Source organism: Macrobrachium rosenbergii, chromosome 42, assembly GCF_040412425.1.
Source record: "Macrobrachium rosenbergii isolate ZJJX-2024 chromosome 42, ASM4041242v1, whole genome shotgun sequence".
Classification (NCBI taxonomy): Eukaryota; Metazoa; Arthropoda; class Malacostraca; order Decapoda; family Palaemonidae; genus Macrobrachium; species Macrobrachium rosenbergii.
Genome location: NC_089782.1, coordinates 8563529 through 8582690, shown reverse-complemented (window position 1 = coordinate 8582690; position 19162 = coordinate 8563529). Strand labels below are relative to the sequence as shown.

General features: G+C 44.5%; 1 protein-coding gene across 5 annotated transcripts in view; it reads left to right on the top strand.

The window, feature by feature from the left end:
- The window catches only part of LOC136827933 (uncharacterized), a 231455-nt gene that overhangs the window by 34790 nt on the left and 177503 nt on the right, over nt 1–19162 (top strand). For 4 of the 5 annotated variants that reach the window (XM_067085396.1, XM_067085395.1, XM_067085399.1 and 1 more), the window contains exon 2: nt 8521–8625. The exons of the other annotated variant lie outside the window; for it this stretch is intronic. In XM_067085396.1, the coding sequence (XP_066941497.1) occupies nt 8543–8625 (83 nt within the window). In that variant the 5' untranslated portion in view covers nt 8521–8542. The remainder of the gene's footprint in view (nt 1–8520; nt 8626–19162) is intronic. 5 annotated transcript variants of the gene reach the window in all.

Here is a 19162-nt window from a genome sequence, read left to right as displayed (position 1 = left end):
TGTGTCACCCAGTGAAATAGTGACAGAGAATCAACCATACAAAAGCTTGGTGGAGCCCTCTAAGAATTACCTTAATGGAGCTAAATAAAACTATGAGAAAATTACTGTGTTTTAATAACCCAAAACATTCATATTAAAGACATAATTAACATTATAAGGCACACAGTCTAAATCATAAAATAACAAAACACCAAGACACTTAAGGCCAACAAAAAAGATTCAAACAGGAAATCCATGAAATGCCAGGAGTCAGGTTGTGAAGCAGGCCTGACCTTAGAAGGGGCAGGGCAAATCCAGGCAGGTAGGCTTAAGAGTAGTATAAACAACAGGATAAACTAAGGTTACATAACCAGTCTAGGCTGTAATAACATCTGCAGCTACTGTGGGATATTTAAGAGCCTCAGAGACTTAAGATAAGTATGCTTGAACACTGCTGGTGATTTCCAGCCCGTATACTTTTTAAGGTCATCAAAATTCATATTATGAAAAATAATTAATGAGGTGATACGCTCTAATATCATGTACCCCAGGTACTGAATCCGGGTTTGCCTGCTTTATGAAAATACAGTATTTTGTTACCTGATGGCCTTTAAGGAAATGGTTCCTCCATTTTCCTAACAAAAGAGGGCCTGAATTCTATTAGAAGTTCTATTTAAATAAGCTTTTAAAGTGTTAATTGGACATAAGGACAGATCCTGTGGAAGGGGGAATAATCTTCCATGAGACCATCTATTTTGTGGATCCTCATTCTTTGCTAGAAACTTGAGGATCCGAGACAACAGAACTTCTCCTGACGTGAGAAATCAACATGGTTCGGTTCTCTAGAGAGCAGACAGTTCAGAAATTCCCAGCCCTGAGGCTATCTTACTAGAAATATCATTTTCCTTAACAGACTCGAGTATGTACATAATTCATTATCAGTGTCTAATGCCAATTTAAGTACGTCATTTAAGAACCAGGAAACCGTGTGAGGACGGTTGCTGGTCTAAGACGCACGCATGCTTGTGAATTGACGAAAATATGTCTGTAAGGTTAATATTAAAGCCGTAAAATACTTTTCTAAGGCAGATTTTGCTGTAGTATTAGTACTAGTGTGTCCTTCAAATAATGATCTGAAGAAAGAGATTACTAGGTCTGTGGTCATTTCCTGATTTCAGATTCCCAGAAATAATGCTAACTTTTTTAACTGCTGAGTCATATTGTCTGGAGAGTAGATTCCCTCTTGTCTGATTCTATGAACAGTGTATTAATAGGATCAATGTTAGTTTTCTGAGCTGCAAACTTCATGAAGTCCATAAAGCTAGGGCATTCAGAATTCTTGAGGAAGCTGACACAGTCCGAGTTTGTACTACTTGTGTCAATCTTGGACTGGGGATTTGTTTGTGCCGGAGTTTCAACTCTAGAAGAAGAGGAAACCAATTGCTCTTCGGCCAGTTGGGTGCCACAAGTGCTACTTGACCTTTGAATGATCTGAGTTTGTGTAAAACTTTCATATTAATAGTTTATTGGTGGAAACAGATAGATCCTTTGCCACCTGTTCCAGTTTCCATTGACACGATCCGTGGAATGAGCTAGAGGGTTCAGATTGGGAGCAACGACCAGCTTCTGTGGTTGCCCCCTTTGGCAAACAGGTCCACCTGAGACTGCATCTGAAGACAACCACTAATGATGCTCTTTGTCCAAGGACCATCTAATCTGTCGGAGTTGTCCTGATAGTGAATCTGCAATGATTTTGAATACCTGCCAGATGGTAGCTGACAGGTTAAAGATGTTTCACAGAGAAAATTATCATTACCTGATTGATATGGCTCGACTTGGAGCCCCCTGTTTATGGCAATGTACAACTACTGCATCTGTCCAGTACCAGTCTGATATGTGATTCGTCTGGTTGACGTAGTTTCTTTTTAGTGTTGTGAAATACTGCCATTGCCTCTAGAATGCTGGGATATGGAACTGGCTGAATACAGCTCCACCATGTTCCTTGAACTTTCTTGTGTTGGGAGTATCCTCCCCACCGCTTAGGAAGCATCTGTATGGGATCAATAATGATGGGAGGGGGAAATTGGAGAGGCACTGACCTTGACAAACTCTTGACTGTTGACCGTGGTCGAAGCCTCTTCCTCAACACTGGCGGAATTAGAGACATCTTGTCCCTGTTTCTGCTGTTGGCTCGTCTCCGCCATACCCTGTTTATTTCCTCAGTTTGGCTTTTAGCAGCAAATCTGTCACTGATGCGAACTGAAGAGAACCCAGGACCTCTTTTCCTGGCAACGACGCAGAGGTTCTTTGTTTTTGGAGGAACTGCCTGGCAGCTTTTGGCTATTTCCTCCTTTTTGGCTGGCGATGAGTTTGTGTGTGTTTAGGTCCCATTGATTCCTAACCATTGAAACTGACCTCGAACTAGACGGGATTTCTTCCTGTTTATTTGGAATCCTAAGGATTCCAGGTTGATCACTATGAATGCTGCTTTTCGACATTCCTTACGTTGGATGCCCAAATTATCCAATCGTCCAGGTATGCGGCCGAACATAACCCTTGGGCCCGTAGCTGTTGGACTACTGTCTCTGCCAGTTTAGAAAAATTCTGGCGCTTATGTTGATTCAATGGCATGACTCTGAACGAGTGTGCTTGTTTCAGTCTGAACCCAGGTAAGGAGAGAAGTTTCTAATCGGACGCGGATAATATGCGCTCTGAAAGAATTAGAATGTGGGCACACCCCAGGAAGTAGGGTCCGCACCTGCGAGATTGTAAGCATGCGAAACTTGTCGCATTGAATGTATAAGTTGAGACGAGACAAGTCTAGAATTACTCTTTGCTGGAATGAGTCTTTCTTTGGGACACTGAACAGACGGCCTTGAAATTTCAAGTGTCTCACTTTCTTTATTGCCTTTTGAAGAAGGTCTTTTACAAAGTCCAGTAAGTCTTTGATTGAGGTTGATGGACCTGACTGGCAGAGGAGGCCCTCTGCTCCAGCTCCATCCCAGACCTTTGAAACTATGCTGTGGGCCCGTCGGACTGAAGGTCCAATGGTCCCGAAGAGATATGCAACCTCCTGCCTACCCGCTGAGGAGACCCATTGATTGAAGAGGCCCATTTCCTCTGCCTCCCTGTAGCCTCTCTTCCACGGAGAGAGGTCTGGTTGCAGTCCTACCTCTGTAGGCGGCTCTGGCTCTACCCCTCACATGCCCGTTGTAGTCTTGAAACTCTTGCTTTCAAACTAAGCGCTGAAGGCTGGAGACGCCACGAAGGCTGGCGGAGCAGGGCTGGTTGAGCCGCTGCATCAGCACGGTAACTGGGCGTTGAGGCTGAGCTTGATGTAGAAGGCCGTCCGATCTGGAGAGACCGGTACAGCTTGGAAGCACAGTTTGAGCCTGGGTTTCTATATCTCCTGAACCTTCCTTCCTCTGGGTTGAGGGTCCGGGAGGTCTCAAGTGACTCCTTTAAAAGGGAGACTTCAGCGGAGCAAAGACTTTGATTTACCTGGTTGCCTCCGCCAGAAATATTGGCTGGCTGGACCTATCCTAGGAAGATGTTAGGTCCCCAGACAGAACCCTTCATGAGTCTATTAAGCTCAGTCTGATAGTGGCGCTTCGCGAAGATGCTTCTGGCAGTTTGTCTCACACCACAAAGTCATAAAGGTCCGATTGGAATGACGCCACAATGATTTCGCTAGGACCTGGAACAGAGGTTCAGGTAAGTTAACGCTTGCTGCCTCTGCGATGGTGATGGAATGCAGGGAGCGACTCAACCGCACTTAGCCTCAAACTCTCGCTTCTTCAGAAGGGGGCCTCCGAACTTGGAAGCTGTTCACTGAACAAGGTGGAGGCACACTCGGGGTCGAGTTTACCCACTGTGAACGTAGCCGGAGCTCCCGACCAATATTCCGAATCGGGAAAGGAAGGGAGGTGGGATCTGTCTCCCGGAGTTGAGGCAGCGGTTTGCCATTTATTCGCCTGAATAATCAATTCTAAGTATCTTAGTCGTGCAGGGGGTAGGGATGGAGTCACCTACCGAGAACATCGTAAAACTCCCTTTAAAGTGAGAGCGTGCATCAGGGCGGATTGGGCTTGGTCCCTGGGAAAGATAACTGTTTCCTTCGGGACCTTGTCAGATCTAATCCAGGCTTCCTCTGTTAGCCTGGTATAGCCTGGGTAGGGAGGTACTAGGTTGGGTGGAAAGAACTCCAGTTCTTCCAGACGCCGAGTGCCCAAACCTCGATGGTCAGGTATCATTATGCAGCAAGGCAGAGCCAGCCGCTAATGGTTCCTTATCAAAGGGGGCAGTCTGGGAGGCATCCGAACATGGGAGTAAAGAAATGTTCGGGATTGATAAACCGGGAGAGCAAGCTTCCTGCCTCCATCCTTTTGCCAATGACAGCACTGACTGACCAGAGGTCTCCAAGCTTGGAAGCAAGCTGGAGAAGAAAGGTCTTGTATCCTGCTTCAACCCTGGTGTAGTCTAACTTCTCTGCAACAGAGCACCCGCTAAGGCCTCAGGGTCAGCAGGCTGTGGGGGTTTAGCCTAGGACACCCTGGATCTCGACCCTTTGGACGGGGGAGTAGCCTTACTTGAGGATGCCACTGATTTAAGAGCCAGTGACGACCCTGAGGGAACTGTCGGATTAGACCTTTGAGGTCTAGAGGACTTGGTAAGTCCTTCAGATTTCACTCTTGGGATAACAGACCTAGATCTGTCCTCAAGGATAGCTGGTTTGGTAAACCCTCTGAAAAGAAGAAGAAGAAGAAGAAGAAGAAGAAGAAGGAGAACTAAAAGGGAACTACCAAGACCTCTTCCCTGCCTCACTTACCACCTTACTCTTCTACCTGATGGTCCAAATTCACGCCATCGCTCGAGGTGGATGTTGATGGCCACTACCTTCTTCCTCCGCTCACTCCTCCGCACAGGTTGTCTTTCGGGAGGGCTGCGCTGCCGGATCTCTTCGATGATTAAGCGCACCACGCATTGCAGCGAGATCCGGCTCCGGCAGAGGAGATTACAAATCTCCTCCGGAATAGGACATAAGGATTGCCAGACAACGTTTCCTCCTAAACCGGGCCAACCCAGATCTTCATACTAGGTCGACAGCGGGCGAGCGCTCTATGATTTGGTCAGACTGTAAGAAAGGGCAGGACTTACTGAGAATATTCTCCAATTCTCCGTGATATGTCTATATAAGTCATTAAAGTCAAAAAGAGATCAAAGGTTAGCTGGTCTCTTAAAATCCACCGACTCATCCACCAGCCACCTGCATAGAGCGTAGCAGACTTCACAGCCGTCCGTTGGTTAAACTATCAGGTCCCCCAACGCGGACCTGAGCAGCTGGCGCGATCGCACACCTCATGTCCACAGGGCTGTTGGAGAAGAATCGCCGCACCCTGGCTCCCGGACAACGCATCATCTGTAAGTGGAATGGCGGCACATGAGTAACGCCATGGTGCGCCCGCCGAGTAGTCCAGCGTAATAGGTTACCTAACACAGAGATTTATGCGTGATGAAACATGCGTCATCAGGCAAACCTGCCGGAATTGAACTGCAGTACACCAATAAACATAGGTTATGCTACAGAATGGCTAACTATTAATTATGTTAAAATAAGTACTTCAAGATATTCTTTCGCTATGGTACTGGCCGTGATTTGCCACTGAAATTCGTTATGTCACATATTATGGAACGCATGAAATGGGCGGAAAGGAGTGTTCACATATGCCCATTCTCAGTCGCCGAGGCGGAAACTACATAGTGGAAACCAAATAAAATCAAAAATCGCATCACCCGAGTGGTAAACACGACGATAACAACGTAAAAGATCTGACTAACCTGGCGGAGACTAAACATAGCGTAACTCATGATTATCCTGGACAGTGTTCACGCCCAGCTATAACTGTGAGCGGCAAACGAAACACCGCCGATAAGGGGGCAAGTAGTGGCGGAAGCCGGCGAATCGCTTACCAGTCGTGGGTGGGTAGCACCCTCTGAAGCCGACGAAACTCTCCCCACGGGTGCTAACGCAGCGATCGGTTTCCTCTGTTGTAAACACTTCAGGTCACTCGCCAAAACTAACTGATCAGGTAAAGAAGGACTAGGTTATATACAAGAAATAACCTGTGGAACCTTCGATCCCAGCCTACCTTCCAAAACCAAAACTTTTGGCTTGGTCAGGAAGGCCAGAATGAGCGCTACAGGTGAGGGGGGGGGGGAAAGAACCTCGCATAACCTAGCGCCACACCCTCCAAACCGACAGCTCCGCCGTGGTAGACTATGAATAGAGGAGAATTCTTCTTCATTCTAACTCACCTCCAAACCCAACGGCCTGGTCAGGTGGGCTATGGGGGAAGAGCACTCCCTATTAGTCTAACTCACCTCCAAACCTAACGCCTGGTCAGGTGGGCCAAGAGAGGCTGAGGAACTCTCACAAACCTGCTAACATCTCCCTCCAAAACCTCAAAACGGCCTGGCCAGGTGAGCTAGTAGTCTGAGCATCGTAGCTGCTTATCCTGTCTAGCCTAACCTCAAAACCGACTTACGGTTCGGCCGAGTAGGCTAGGCCAGAATATACCTAATCGAATAAAACTGGCCTTGACGTCAAGAATACTAACATAAAAGTTAAACCATTCGATGAGAAGTTTAAAATATATACTATAACACATAATGACTCAGCACTCGTGAGGTCCAAACAACATCCGCATGGAAGCGGGATACCCAAATGGCCACCTCTGACGCCTAATCGCATAATAAAACTAATCCAAGAATAGATATGTCATCCATCCTTGTACACATCAGTTATGATCAAGAAAAATAATAATACCAATTATCGAGAAGGCACCAATTTGCTGGTGGAGGAAGGAAACCAGAGAAAAGGGAGAAAACTATGATCAGAAAAAGGAGGGTGTACTCATCCCAGTTTCTCCAGATCAGCCATGACACGGCTCCCTAACCTCCTACCAGCGAAATGGTAATTCTCCACAAGGCTCCAAACGGAATGGAGCCTGGATAAAACCAGCAGAAACACCTTGCTAATAAAACTGAAGACTGAGGGTCGGCATGGCAGAGGCAGACACAGCCCACGCCCGGTCATGCGGAACCATTTAACACCTTGGTAAACAATACACGCAATGTCAAAAATAATGCCTGTACAAAAACCAAAAGGAAATGGTACTCAACTTAGATGGTGGAAACTCCTGATGGGATGACATGATGAAAAGCAGAAACCAAAACAACACCAAGGAAAACACGGTGTATCTTGGAAGGCGTACAAACTGGAATGAAGATGGCGGCTGGGGTGGTGGTTGGCTAGGTACCGGGGATGAGGTTTTGGAACGGCTCCTCCCTTTTTCGGGGTTTTGAGATTGGAGAAATCATAGGATCTAAGATCTGTGGTAGTGCAACCACTCAATCTGCAGTATACCGACACCATCTAGTAAGTTCGATCCAGGGTCGTAACCTGGCATTATGGTTAGCTTTTTCATGGTATATTTAGCAATATTTATACCTAGAAATCAGTGCTAATGGACTATTTCACTGGGTGACACAGGTCGAGCCCAGAAATAAAATTTAGCTTACCTGCTGCGCTAGTAGAAACGTTAGCTATGTAATTATTTGGTAAGTACAGTACAGTAAACTCCCCAGATTTTGCGTTCTCATGATTCATGGACTCATGCATTCTGGTTTCTCTGTGGAACATATCTAGTTATTCAAGGAAAATTCATCCATTCATGTATTTTTCACTGAGAAATATTCACTAATTACGTATTTCACATAATTTTCATGAATAAATGCACTTTTTGTGATAAAACTATTAAAATACTCAGGTATATGCATTTTTACAGGGTTTTCTGTGTTTAAACTATCAAAATTATAAATACTTAATTTAGTAGAGTATTTATTTTTTAGATGCAACACTTGGTGTAATACAGGGTAGGAGAACACAAAAATGAATAAAAAAGACAAATGTATTAAATTTTAAGTTAAACAAATGAAATATAATACAATATTGTAAGAGCTGATAAGAAAGTTGCTATATAAAAACACATTAGTGGTGATGAAACTGTGGTGGGCTGTGGGTAAAACAGGCAGGCTGCCTACCTACCATATTGTGTGTTATTAATGAAGGGAAAAAAATGCTTTGCTTTTTTTTTATTTGCAGAGTTTATTTATACTGCACACTTGTTACAAATATGGGAAAATTATGTAGATACTGTAGTTTCATTTTGCATTGTTTTCAGTTTAAAGTGTGATTGGTGTTTACAAGTATCTTGAGTGTTTATGGTTATGCAGTATCAACAAAGTAGGGGGAGTAAGGGCATGGAGTGGCTGTTTTGAATTTATCTAACAGGGCCTTAGCTCTATTAACCTGGATAATCGAGAGGTTACTGTAGTTTGAACTACATCATAGCATGAGGACAATTAGTGCCATTATTGGTGGCATGGCATCTCAGAATGAAGTATTATTAATTATCATTAGTTTTATTGCTGCTGATACTAACTCCACAACCTGTTTTGATGTTGAAATTGTTATTTCAGTTTTTTACGAGAGTTAATAAAGATGAGTGCTGTTCCGTGTGTGTCTGAACACTCACACAATGAGGGAGGTGACCTTACCAGTAAATTGAAAGCCTTGCAAATTAAGTAAGTACAGTATACCCTGTAGTTTCATCTCATTTTAATCTGTACAGTAGTTTTACATGTGGAACTTACCAAAGTAATTAAAATGCTTTAGTTTCCCTTGCATGGCAGCTTAAAAAATATAAAAATTTGTGGGTAATGCTTCAAAGTTTAGTGTAGGTGACTGGTTCCTCCCACTAACGGGAATCTCAGGAACTACTAGCAAACGAGCTCATTGTGTTTCCTGCTGACATTCTGGTAACACAGAGTGTTGATGGCAGCTGTGCTCTTAAATTTGCTTTTGGAGACTGGATTTCAGTGAATATTATCACCGATTTTGGGTAGCTTTGGCTTACAGCTTACAGGATAGTATTTTAATGTTGTGCTGATAAGATTGGATCCTAGTTATCATATTTCTTTCAGTAGCAAATTCACAATTAGACTGTTTAACTGCTGGTAGTATATAATTTACCGATTCATGTATAATATTGCGTTTGCTTTCCAATTGACGTAATAAACGTAAACATTGCGTTCACGACGGGACCAGTATTTACAATTATGATACTTTTCTGCAAGTCTCAATTAATGTTTGTTAGTTTTGAGACTTGTCTGTATGATGATACTCTATGTACTTTAACTATGGTCAGTTAAGGTTAATTTCCTTTTCCGAATAGCATAACAGAACATAATCTTGCGTTCGCTACCGAGCGAATATTTCCGATGATAAATACGTATCTTCAAGTTCCAATAATGTTTGGGATATGTCTGTACTATGATAATCTAGGTACAGGCAGTCCCCGGTTATTGGTGATGCGGGGATAACCGGATATCAGGGCCGATAACCAGGGATCGGCGCTATTATCACTGATTTCCGGTTATCGTCACGCTGTCGGAACCCCCTCCGGTAACCAGGGACTGCCTGTACTTCAGCTTTTGTTGGTAAAGGTTAACTTTTCTTTCCCAAGTAACATATTAACATAATATTGTGTTCGCTACCACCATGTCCAATGATAGTACGTGCCTTCAGGTTCCAATAATGTTTGAGATATGTCTGTGGAATGATAATGTAGTAGGTACTTCAGCTGTTGTTGGTAAAGGTTAACTTTCCTTTCCCGAGTTGCGTATTACTGTAAGTGATATTTTCGCTACTGGGCCGACATTTTTTGGTTGAGAATACATTTCTGAAAGTCTTGAATAATGTTTGATAAGATTTGATACTTGCCAGTATGAGGGTGGTTCGTACTTTGGGCGATAGAGGTTAACTTTACTTTTTCAAGTAGTGTATAACGTTAATACTGTATTCGCCACTGTACCGATATTTTTAGTAATGAATGCATATCGGTAAGTCTCAAATAACATTGGATAGGAATCGAGATATATTTGTATAATGGTTCTCTGTATCCTCAGACTATTGTTGGTAAGGATTAATTGATCATCTTTCACTTTTCTCTGTAGAGAGCTGGAAGTGTAAGGCAGTGTGTAGTAGAGAGAAATTGTGCTTAATTTTTGTGGAGAGTAGCCGTTCTTGACAGCCAAGACCGGTAGGCGTTCTGCTAGCCTGGCGCCAGCTCTCTCCCCGCATCCATCTTCTCTCCTTCTACAGGTCCTTGTTTTATTCTCAACTTGCTCCCGCGCCTGGCTCTCTTGCTTCCTTCCCGTGCCAAAGGGAGGTCGGTGGGGTCAACTGCGGGTAGTCGCCTCCTCAGTCGAGCCTGTTGCTGGTCCCAGGTACTGACAGACAGCCACTGGAAAGGCATTTTATTGGATGTGTAGTGGAGGAGGTGGCTGCCTGGCCCTATCGGTTCTCCTAAACCCAGCTCCTGGCATGGGAGTCCGAAGGTGTTTGCTCCCGGGTAGTCGCCCCTCAGTCGAGCCTCCAATGTAGACGAGCGCTGATGGAGATTTCGATAGTGAATCTCAGCTGTAAAAGCGGTACACCAGTGTTGGCACCAAGCAGAACATCAGTGTCAGTGTTATTTTAGTCGGTTCCTTAGCACCCAAGCGCCTAATAGTGCCTGAACTTCTTATAGCACCTGAGCACCTAATAGCCCCCCTTTGCGCCCAATGGCGCCCAATTGTGCCCAGCGGCCCCCACTTGCACTCACTAGTGCCCAGTAGCACCCTATCGTGCCAGAGCTCGTTTTCATATAGAGCTCCCAGCACCAGCTCTCGTGCGTTTGGTGCCAGCCTACTGGTGCCTAACGTCAATCTCTTTTTAACTGGGCGCCCCTTTTTTTTCTTCTGAGAACATACTCTTGTTCTTTTTTGAGCGCAATTTCCATGGAACACCTAGCTATGGTCTTCAAGTGGCTGACGCTAGTCTCTGTTCATCAGGTGTCCTCTCTTCAGTTTCGGACCCCCCTCCTTGAGTATCCAAGAATTACAGTTGACCCAAGTTGATCTCTTGTGTGATGTCTGTTTGGGTCTTAAAGCTCTGCCCTTTGCAGACAGGGTCTTTGTGTACGAATTAATGAACTTGTCGAAGAAAGCTATCGCCTCAGCAGAGTTGGGAGGCTAGCTTGGGATCTTAAGGAAGCAAACAATTGCTTTTTGTCCTTCACTCCCTCTGATGCTTAACAGAATTAGCCTCCCGGCTGAGTTCTTGTCAAGATTTGAAGGAAAGGTCTTTCTTGACTGACAACAGGAGCAGGTGCTAAAAAGAAGGACTCTTAAATGTTGCCAAGAGGCTTTGCTTTGGCTGGTCTCTTAATCCTGTCCTGTGTTGATAAGGACAGTTAAGTTAGTTTTTGAGATTTCAACTCCATATTGATTGCAAGAAGGGAGCTTTGGTGCTCCTTTTTTCTACTGGGAGAAGCATCGATCAGCTTTTCCCTTCGGATGATGATTTCTTCACTCCTGAGCGTTCTTTTGGGGAAGACTTTTCGTGAGCTCCAGGCAGAAGGAAGCGCTTTGTACCCTCTCTATAGCAGTGCCCTTTCCCAAATGCCTAAGCACCTTCAGAGCTCTTGGCACCAGCGTTCTGGCGCCGAATCCCAAGCGCCTGACACTTGTCCCACAGCGCTCAGTGCTTCAAGCCGTACAAGGTTCCCACTGATGGACGCCTAGTTTCTTTTTACAATTTTTCTCCTAGAGCATTATCTTTGACCAAGACGGAAGTCATTGTCAAGTTCCGATAAGTGTCGGAAATTTTTTCTAGCCAAGTACAGTTCCGCATGTGTTTTCAGTCTATATGAGATGTGCAGTCCTGTAGTCCATTCTCCGGGGTGTTTGTATGGAGTTTTCTTGGATATGTAAGAATACTTCGTTTTCACGACCACATACAGACTTAAGATTTCTCAAACCTGTCTTGTGAGACAGAGTCTGCTGGTTCAGGAGTTTAGGCTTTGACATCTATGGCACAAGCCTTCTCTCGAGTCTTCGCCAACTTTCCTCTTTTCTTTTCTGGCCTTGATCTTCAACCTGTCCCACAAGATCATAGCCGATCTCCACTGTTTTTCCTCAAGAATGGATTTTTCAATGGCACCTATGATGGTATCTGTCTGATTTTAGTCTTTCGGAGGAAGTCCCTCTTCATGACTGCTTGTTACTCCTTGTTCTTGTTGAGAGAGCCCTCTCAGAGAACCGGGGATTTTCTGGGACAATTCCCTAGGAGATCAGAACTTTCACACATTTGCCAGAGAAGTGAAAACCTTTAGTGTAAGGCTTCAGTCCTTGTTGTCACTCTTCCTAGATTGCGGTATTCCTTTACAAAAGACCACAGACCTTATGGCTTACATTAGCAGTGAACGATTAATAGAGTTTTTCTAGTCCAACTGGGATTTCTGGCGAATGAACTGAACTGTCAGGAACTCCCTTGCGTCCGAGGGGCCTTTGTCCTCCTATTCTGTCGGGTTATGTGTTATCTATGGGACAAGCCGACTTTGTCTGCCTGTCAACCTAAGGAACTTTATAGCATGGGTAACATCACCGTTCTGTAAGATGATTCCAACCAAGACTTCTAAGCTCTTCCACCATTTGAAAGGTCAAGGAAGGGCTAGACTTCTTCAGATTTACAGAATGTTACGACATTCTTCATAGCCCCGTTCTGTTTGGTAATTTATGGTTCCCAGATTGCTGTGATTGTTTGGTGAACTCTCCCAGAATCCTTCCACCTTTTGGTCCTCCTCTACCCCACTTCAAGAGACACCATCAACGGAGGTAGGCTCTTACGTGGGCTGACCTTGGGCTGTCAGGTTGTTTATCAATGAGGGGTTTTTTGTTCATAGGTGCCACAAATACCTATGAGAGATCCGAAGGTGGTATTGAGCTACGTCTGACTCGGTACACGGTTTGCTTTGCTCATTTGCCCTGGGAATTTTTCTTAAGGACTCTTCCATGACCTGGATCCGTCTCTCTCTCTCTCTCTCTCTCTCTCTCTCTCTCTCTCTCTCTCTCTCTCTCAAGAACTTACGGAAAAGAAGACGTTCTTGACAGCAGGGGACAGTGCTCGGGGCTCCCAGGAGCACCCATCAGCCCAAATTTTGTTTCCCTTGTTTGGCTCCCATCTTGCCTGGCTCCAGCTACGGCTGGGGTGCCAGTCCTACCCTGAGCTCCTAGGAGCGGCTGCCAGCTCCCAACTGATTAGTTATCTGGCGGTCAGCTCAGCTGGCTCCACCTACAGCCTGGTGCCAGCTCAATACACCCAGCGCTGGGGCCCAGCTCCCTATCGTCTGGCGTAAACTTTCCACGCGTCTTTGGTTATGGGAAGGAGTAAGAAGCCCTCTATTCTGTGGGATATTTTGGGTATTACCTGAGCAGGATTGGAAGCACAGTGCTCCATTCATTAACCTTTAGTGTGCTAGCAAGGAAATTTCTCTCCTGCTGTCCAAGAGCATAGGGTACTTTCTCATGATTGGACTTATTTTCTGAGTCCACTCTCAGATTCAGGGGGGGCCTTTGGCCTATATTTAGTGAAGCTAATAAAGTTGGAACAACCTCTTCTTCATTAGCCTTCAGGCACTGTATGTCCCTAACGTTCATTTGTTCCAACACAATATACAAACCATCTGTCCTTTACATTAGGATTTACTTACAGTGAAGCTGGACACAGCCGTTAAACTCTTGAACAAGGTGGTTAGGCAGTAACTACTGTCAGGTAGGCGGAAGTACCAGCCTGCCCGGATGTAAACATTCCAGTTTGCTTTCGGCATCATGCATTGCAGACAAGTTTTCGAATCTCTTTCCCCTCACTGTCGTTAAGCTCTTTATTATCACGTTGGGATCTTTCTGCATCTTTTTGTGTATATATTACATGTGTTTGATATTTATTAATATACAAGACCATGATTTGTGACAGCCTTGCTTAAGCTGTTGTTTCCTTGCATCTGTGTTTTGGGTTTGACGGCCAAGGGCATATTTAGAGGGCGTAACCGAGTGGTAATGCTTCTTTTCCAGTAGCCCTTTATTTAGATACTGAAGGCATTCCCCTGTACGTTCGGAGATATTAGATTGGGAAGTAATACCCTTCGCTCCCCTACATTGATCAGGACGTAAAAAGTTCGCTCCCCTTCTTGGGCTCCGGTCTGACGGGTATGCTTTTCCCCCTTCAAGATCCTGGGGGAAGTAGTAAGAAAAATTCGCTGCCTCGACAGGCACCAAATTGACCCTGATCGCCCCTTTTGGCCATCTCAAGACTGGTTCACAGAGGTACGCAAAAAGGCTGCAAAGGCTATCGCCAGAGCCAGGAGATCTTCTACCTTGCGCCTCTACCAGTCGAAGTGGGAGGTTTTAGAAGATGGTGCAGGGCTCAGAAAGTGTCCTCTTCCAGTACCTTTGTAACGGACATCAGCGGATTTCCTTATTTACTTAAGGGAACAGTGTAATCTGGCGGTTTCCACCATTAAGGGACAGAAGTATGCTTTCTTCGGTTTTTAGACATAGAGATCTTAACATCTCGGAGAATAGGACCTTCACGACCTTATCAGGTCGTTCAAACGTCTAAAACAAGTCCCCTAGACCTCCCAGCTGGAATTTGGGCGTGGTTTGAAATTCCTGATGTCCGAAAGTTTGAGCCCCCTCGATCTGCTTCGTTCAGGGATCTGACTAGGAAGTCTTTGTTCCTTTTTGCTCTTGCTACGGTGAAGAGATTAAGCGAATTACAGGCTTTGGAAGGTACAGTCGGATTTAAAAAGGACTCTGCGATTTGCTCCTTTAAGCCCCTCTTCCCAGCGAAGAATGAGAACCCTTCCAAGCCATGGCCTAGGAGTTTTGAGGTCAAAGGACTTTCTACTTTAACAGGACAAGAGTTGGAGAGCACTCTCTGTCCAGTGAGAAGCCTTAAATTCTATCTAGATAGAAAGAAACAGCTCGGAGGTAATACTGAAAGTCTTTGGTGCTCAGTAAAGGACCCTACAAGAACTATTTCTAAGAACGCCCAAGCATTCTTTATCAGAGACGTCATCAAGGAGGCGCATCTTTCTTGCAAGGACGAGCACTTGAAGCTCCTGAGAGTTAATGCACATGAGGTGAGAGCCATAGCTACTTCTCTGGCTTTTCACAAGTCTTGGTCTCTCCAGTCTATTGTGGACTCTACTTACTGGAGATGTAATTCAGTGTTCGCTTCTCATTATTTGAGAGATGTGCGTGTTAAAAGTAAGTATAGCTTAGTTTTACCAGACCACTGAGCTGATTAACAGCTCTCCTAGGGCTGGCCCGAAGGATTAGACTTATTTTACGTGGCTAAGAACCAATTGGTTACTTAGCAACGGGACCTACAGCTTATTGTGGAATCTGAAGCTCAACCAACTCGGCCAACAAAGGGCTGATGTGTGTGTTACTTATGAGAAGTGCTTCTTTCGAGCCTACGTTCTGTTCGGTGCTGGGTCAAGGAGCTGAATCTAATCTTTATAGTCTTTGTTAGTTGTTTTTAATGTGCGATGTGATGTGTTTTTATGGTCGGTTGGAAGAGAGTGTTGGGTAAAGCCTCCCTTTCATCTCGTATCACTAACAAGGTTAGGCTTGGTCAGGTGGTCGGGATTGGTTGTTTAGCTCCTTGTAGTTTTTTATTAATACCTAGCTCTGTCATGTAAGAGGATAGCCCCATTGATATGATTCAGGTAAAGGCTCTGTCATGTAAGTGGGTCAGCCCCATTGACACGATCCATAACAGGCTCTGTCATGTAAGTGGGTCATCCCCCATTGACACGATCCAGAAGGGCTGTCAGTCATAGGTCACATCCTCGCTGAAGCTCTTGAGGCAAGCAGACTCATAGACAGTATCCATGAAGTCTTCTGCCCAATCAGGTAAGAACCATGGTTTTTTGTATATCCTACAACATATGTTGTTTCCCGTTTTTTAGTTATTAGCTGTCTCTTGCCCTCCTCCAAGGGTGCCAATCAGCTAAGTATATATCTGACGGGTAAGTTGCATGTACAAAAATGATATTTTTATGATAAAATAAAGTTTTGTACATACTTACCCGGCAGATATATACGATTAATGGCCCTCCCAGCCTCCCCTCAGGAGACAGGTGGAAGAGAAAATCTGATTAGAAAACGGGAATGGTTCCTATTCCCGCCACCCAGCGGCGGGAATGGTAGATCACCTGACCTACCTGTCGCGTGTGCCGCGAAATTTGAATTTCTGTCGGGAACGTCGGAGACTATAGCTAAGTATATATCTGCCGGGTAAGTATGTACAAAACTTTATTTTATCATAAAAATATAATTTTTGCATAAAACGAAATAATATACAAAACACCAATAAATACAGATATATAAAAACTTGTAATAAATATAAAACTAAAAATAAAGTCAATGCAGAATACTCACTCGTAATCCTGACTCTTCGTTCTGTTCTTGTTTTCTCCCTCCTCCATTGAAGAGTCTTGCATTTTTTTCCTCTCGACATGACGAGGCACAGGCGGAGGAGGGAGACGTGCACCCTTACTGCGGATGGGCCGCCCTTCAGTGGCCCGCTGTGCCCTCCGGCAGCCCGCTGTGCCCTCCGGTGTCGCTCGAGTAGGCACACTCCAATATATGACCGCAGTGTGGTACTTGTGGTCACACTCCCCGATCCTGCAAAGTGCTACCTTGCAGGTGCGACAGACGTACCGGGTGTCTCTTCTTCTGCCATTCATATGGCACACCCGGCACTGTTTCTATTTACGCCCTTCTAGGAGCTCCAGTGTGTGATCTCCTGCCTGCAGCTGACACACAGGGTTGATTACCCGACGGGACATTGGAATGTGAGGGAGGGCGGCAGCATCATCAAGGGTGGCGGCATCATCAAGGGCGGCGGCAGCAGGGGCGGCCGGGTAGGAGCAGGAAGACCGAGGTTGGCTTTCCTAGTGACATCTGCCCTTTCCTCTCGGGCAAAGCTGGAGCTCGGGCAGGGGCGGTGTTGGAAGGCCACTCCTCTGGATTAAAGTTTATGAGGGCATTCCCAGCCACCTCAAGAAACTGGATGTGGGACAACCTCTGAACGTCAGAATTGTACCCACAGTAAAGGATGTAGGCATTCTGGAGGGCCAACTGAAGGAGGTATTTGACGAGCTTCTGTGTCCACCTCCTGGTTCTCCTGGCAAAGGGATAATACTGGATGAGTTGATCAAAGAGATCAACTCCTCCCATGTGCCTGTTGTAGTGCCTGATGACAGTAGGGCGTTGGGCACGAAACTCCTCATACGTAACTCGGACCTGCCAACGTGTCTTCTTCCGCTGAATGATCTCTTCTTGGATGGGCTCATGACTGAAAGTGTAATCATGGGCACGCAGTCGGACCGCCTTCCAACAGATGACGAAGACATCTCCCTTCCGCTGCCACTCTGTCTCTCCTCTTGCCAGATGTTGCGGCTGGCTAGCAAACCTCTTGAGGACATTCATGGGCCCCACGCACCAACCGATTTGGGGTACCACTGATGTGCACACCTGTTTCATATCAGTTCCTGGGCCAGGGATACCGAGTTATAATAATTATCTATAAACAAGTGGTATCCCTGGTTAAAAAACGATCCACAAGACAAGACAGTGTCACACAGCGTGGAGAAGACCACAGAATACACCGAGAAGTCCACGACGTTATCCAGTGTTGGATTCTGTAATAAAAATAACTTTACACCATATTTCTTTGGCTTCTTGGGGTTGTACACTTTTATATTTAGACGCCCTTTGTATGGCGTCATCCCTCATCCAAAGAAAGGTTCTTGGAAGGAACCACGAGAAACTGGCACCGTTCACGAATGTACTCCAACACTGGGCGGATTAAGATGAGGCGGTCGGGGTTATTCCGGGGGTGCCCTTCGGTTGAAGGCGTTGAAATACCTGTCCATCGCCAGGAAACTATCACGGGCATAATGCCGGGCACATTGGGCGTATTTAACCCTTTAAACGCCTACTGACGTATCATACACGTCGACTAAAATTGTCTGTTGGGTGCCAAGTGGACGCACTTATAGTCGTTACTACAAAAATTTCAACCTTCGGTCAACTTTGACTCGACCGAAATGGTCGAAAACGCAATTGTAAGCTAACTCTCTTACATTCTAGTAATATTCAATCATTTACCTTCATTTTGCAACAAATTGGAAGTCTCTAGCACAATATTTCGATTTATGGTGAATTTTTTGAAAAAAACTTTTCCTTACGTCCAGCTGCATGTAACTCGGCCGAAAATTTCAGAAATTCTTTCGTCATTTTGTCGTAATTTTTGCACTGTTTTATATTAGCCGTTACGTAAAGTTTTATATATGAAAATGTGCGCAATTTCATGTAAAATACAACAAAATACAACCCATGGTTATAGCTTTTATCAGTTTGGAAATATTTTCATATAAATCTCGATAACTGCCAAAATTTCAACCTTCGGTCAACTTTTGACTTGACCGAAATGGTAAAAACGCAATTGTAAGCTAAAACTTACATTCTAGTAATATTCAATCATTTATCTTAATTTTGCAACAAATTGGAAGTCTCTAGCACAATATTTCGATTTATGATGAATTTTGAAAAAACTTTTTTTCCTTATGTCCGCGCCAGAAATTCTTTCACACGCTTGTCGTAATGTTCGCATTGTTTTATATTAGTCGTTACATAAAGTTTTATATATGGAAATGTGTGCAATTTCATGTAGAATACAACAGAAAATAACTCATGGTTGTAGCTTTATCAGTTTTGAAATATTTTCATATAAATCACGATACCTGCCAAAATTTCAACCTTCGGTCAACTTTAACTCGACCAAAATGGTAAAAAAACGCAATTATAAGTTAAAACTCTTAAATTTTAGTAATATTCAATCATGTACCTTCATTTTGCAACAAACTGGAAGTCTCTAGCACAATATTTCGATTTATGGTGAATTTCTGAAAAAAAAACTTTTTCTTACGTCTGCGTGCAGTAACTCGGCCGAACATCTCAGAAATTCTTTTGTCACGTTGTCGTAATGTTTGCATCGTTTTACATTAGTCGTTACATAAACTTTTATATATGAAAATGTGCGCAATTTCATGTAGAATACAACAGAAAATAATTCATGGTTGTAGCTTTTATCACTTTTGAAATATATTCACATAAATCACGATAACTGCCAAAATTTCAACCTTTCAACTTTAACCTTATACCC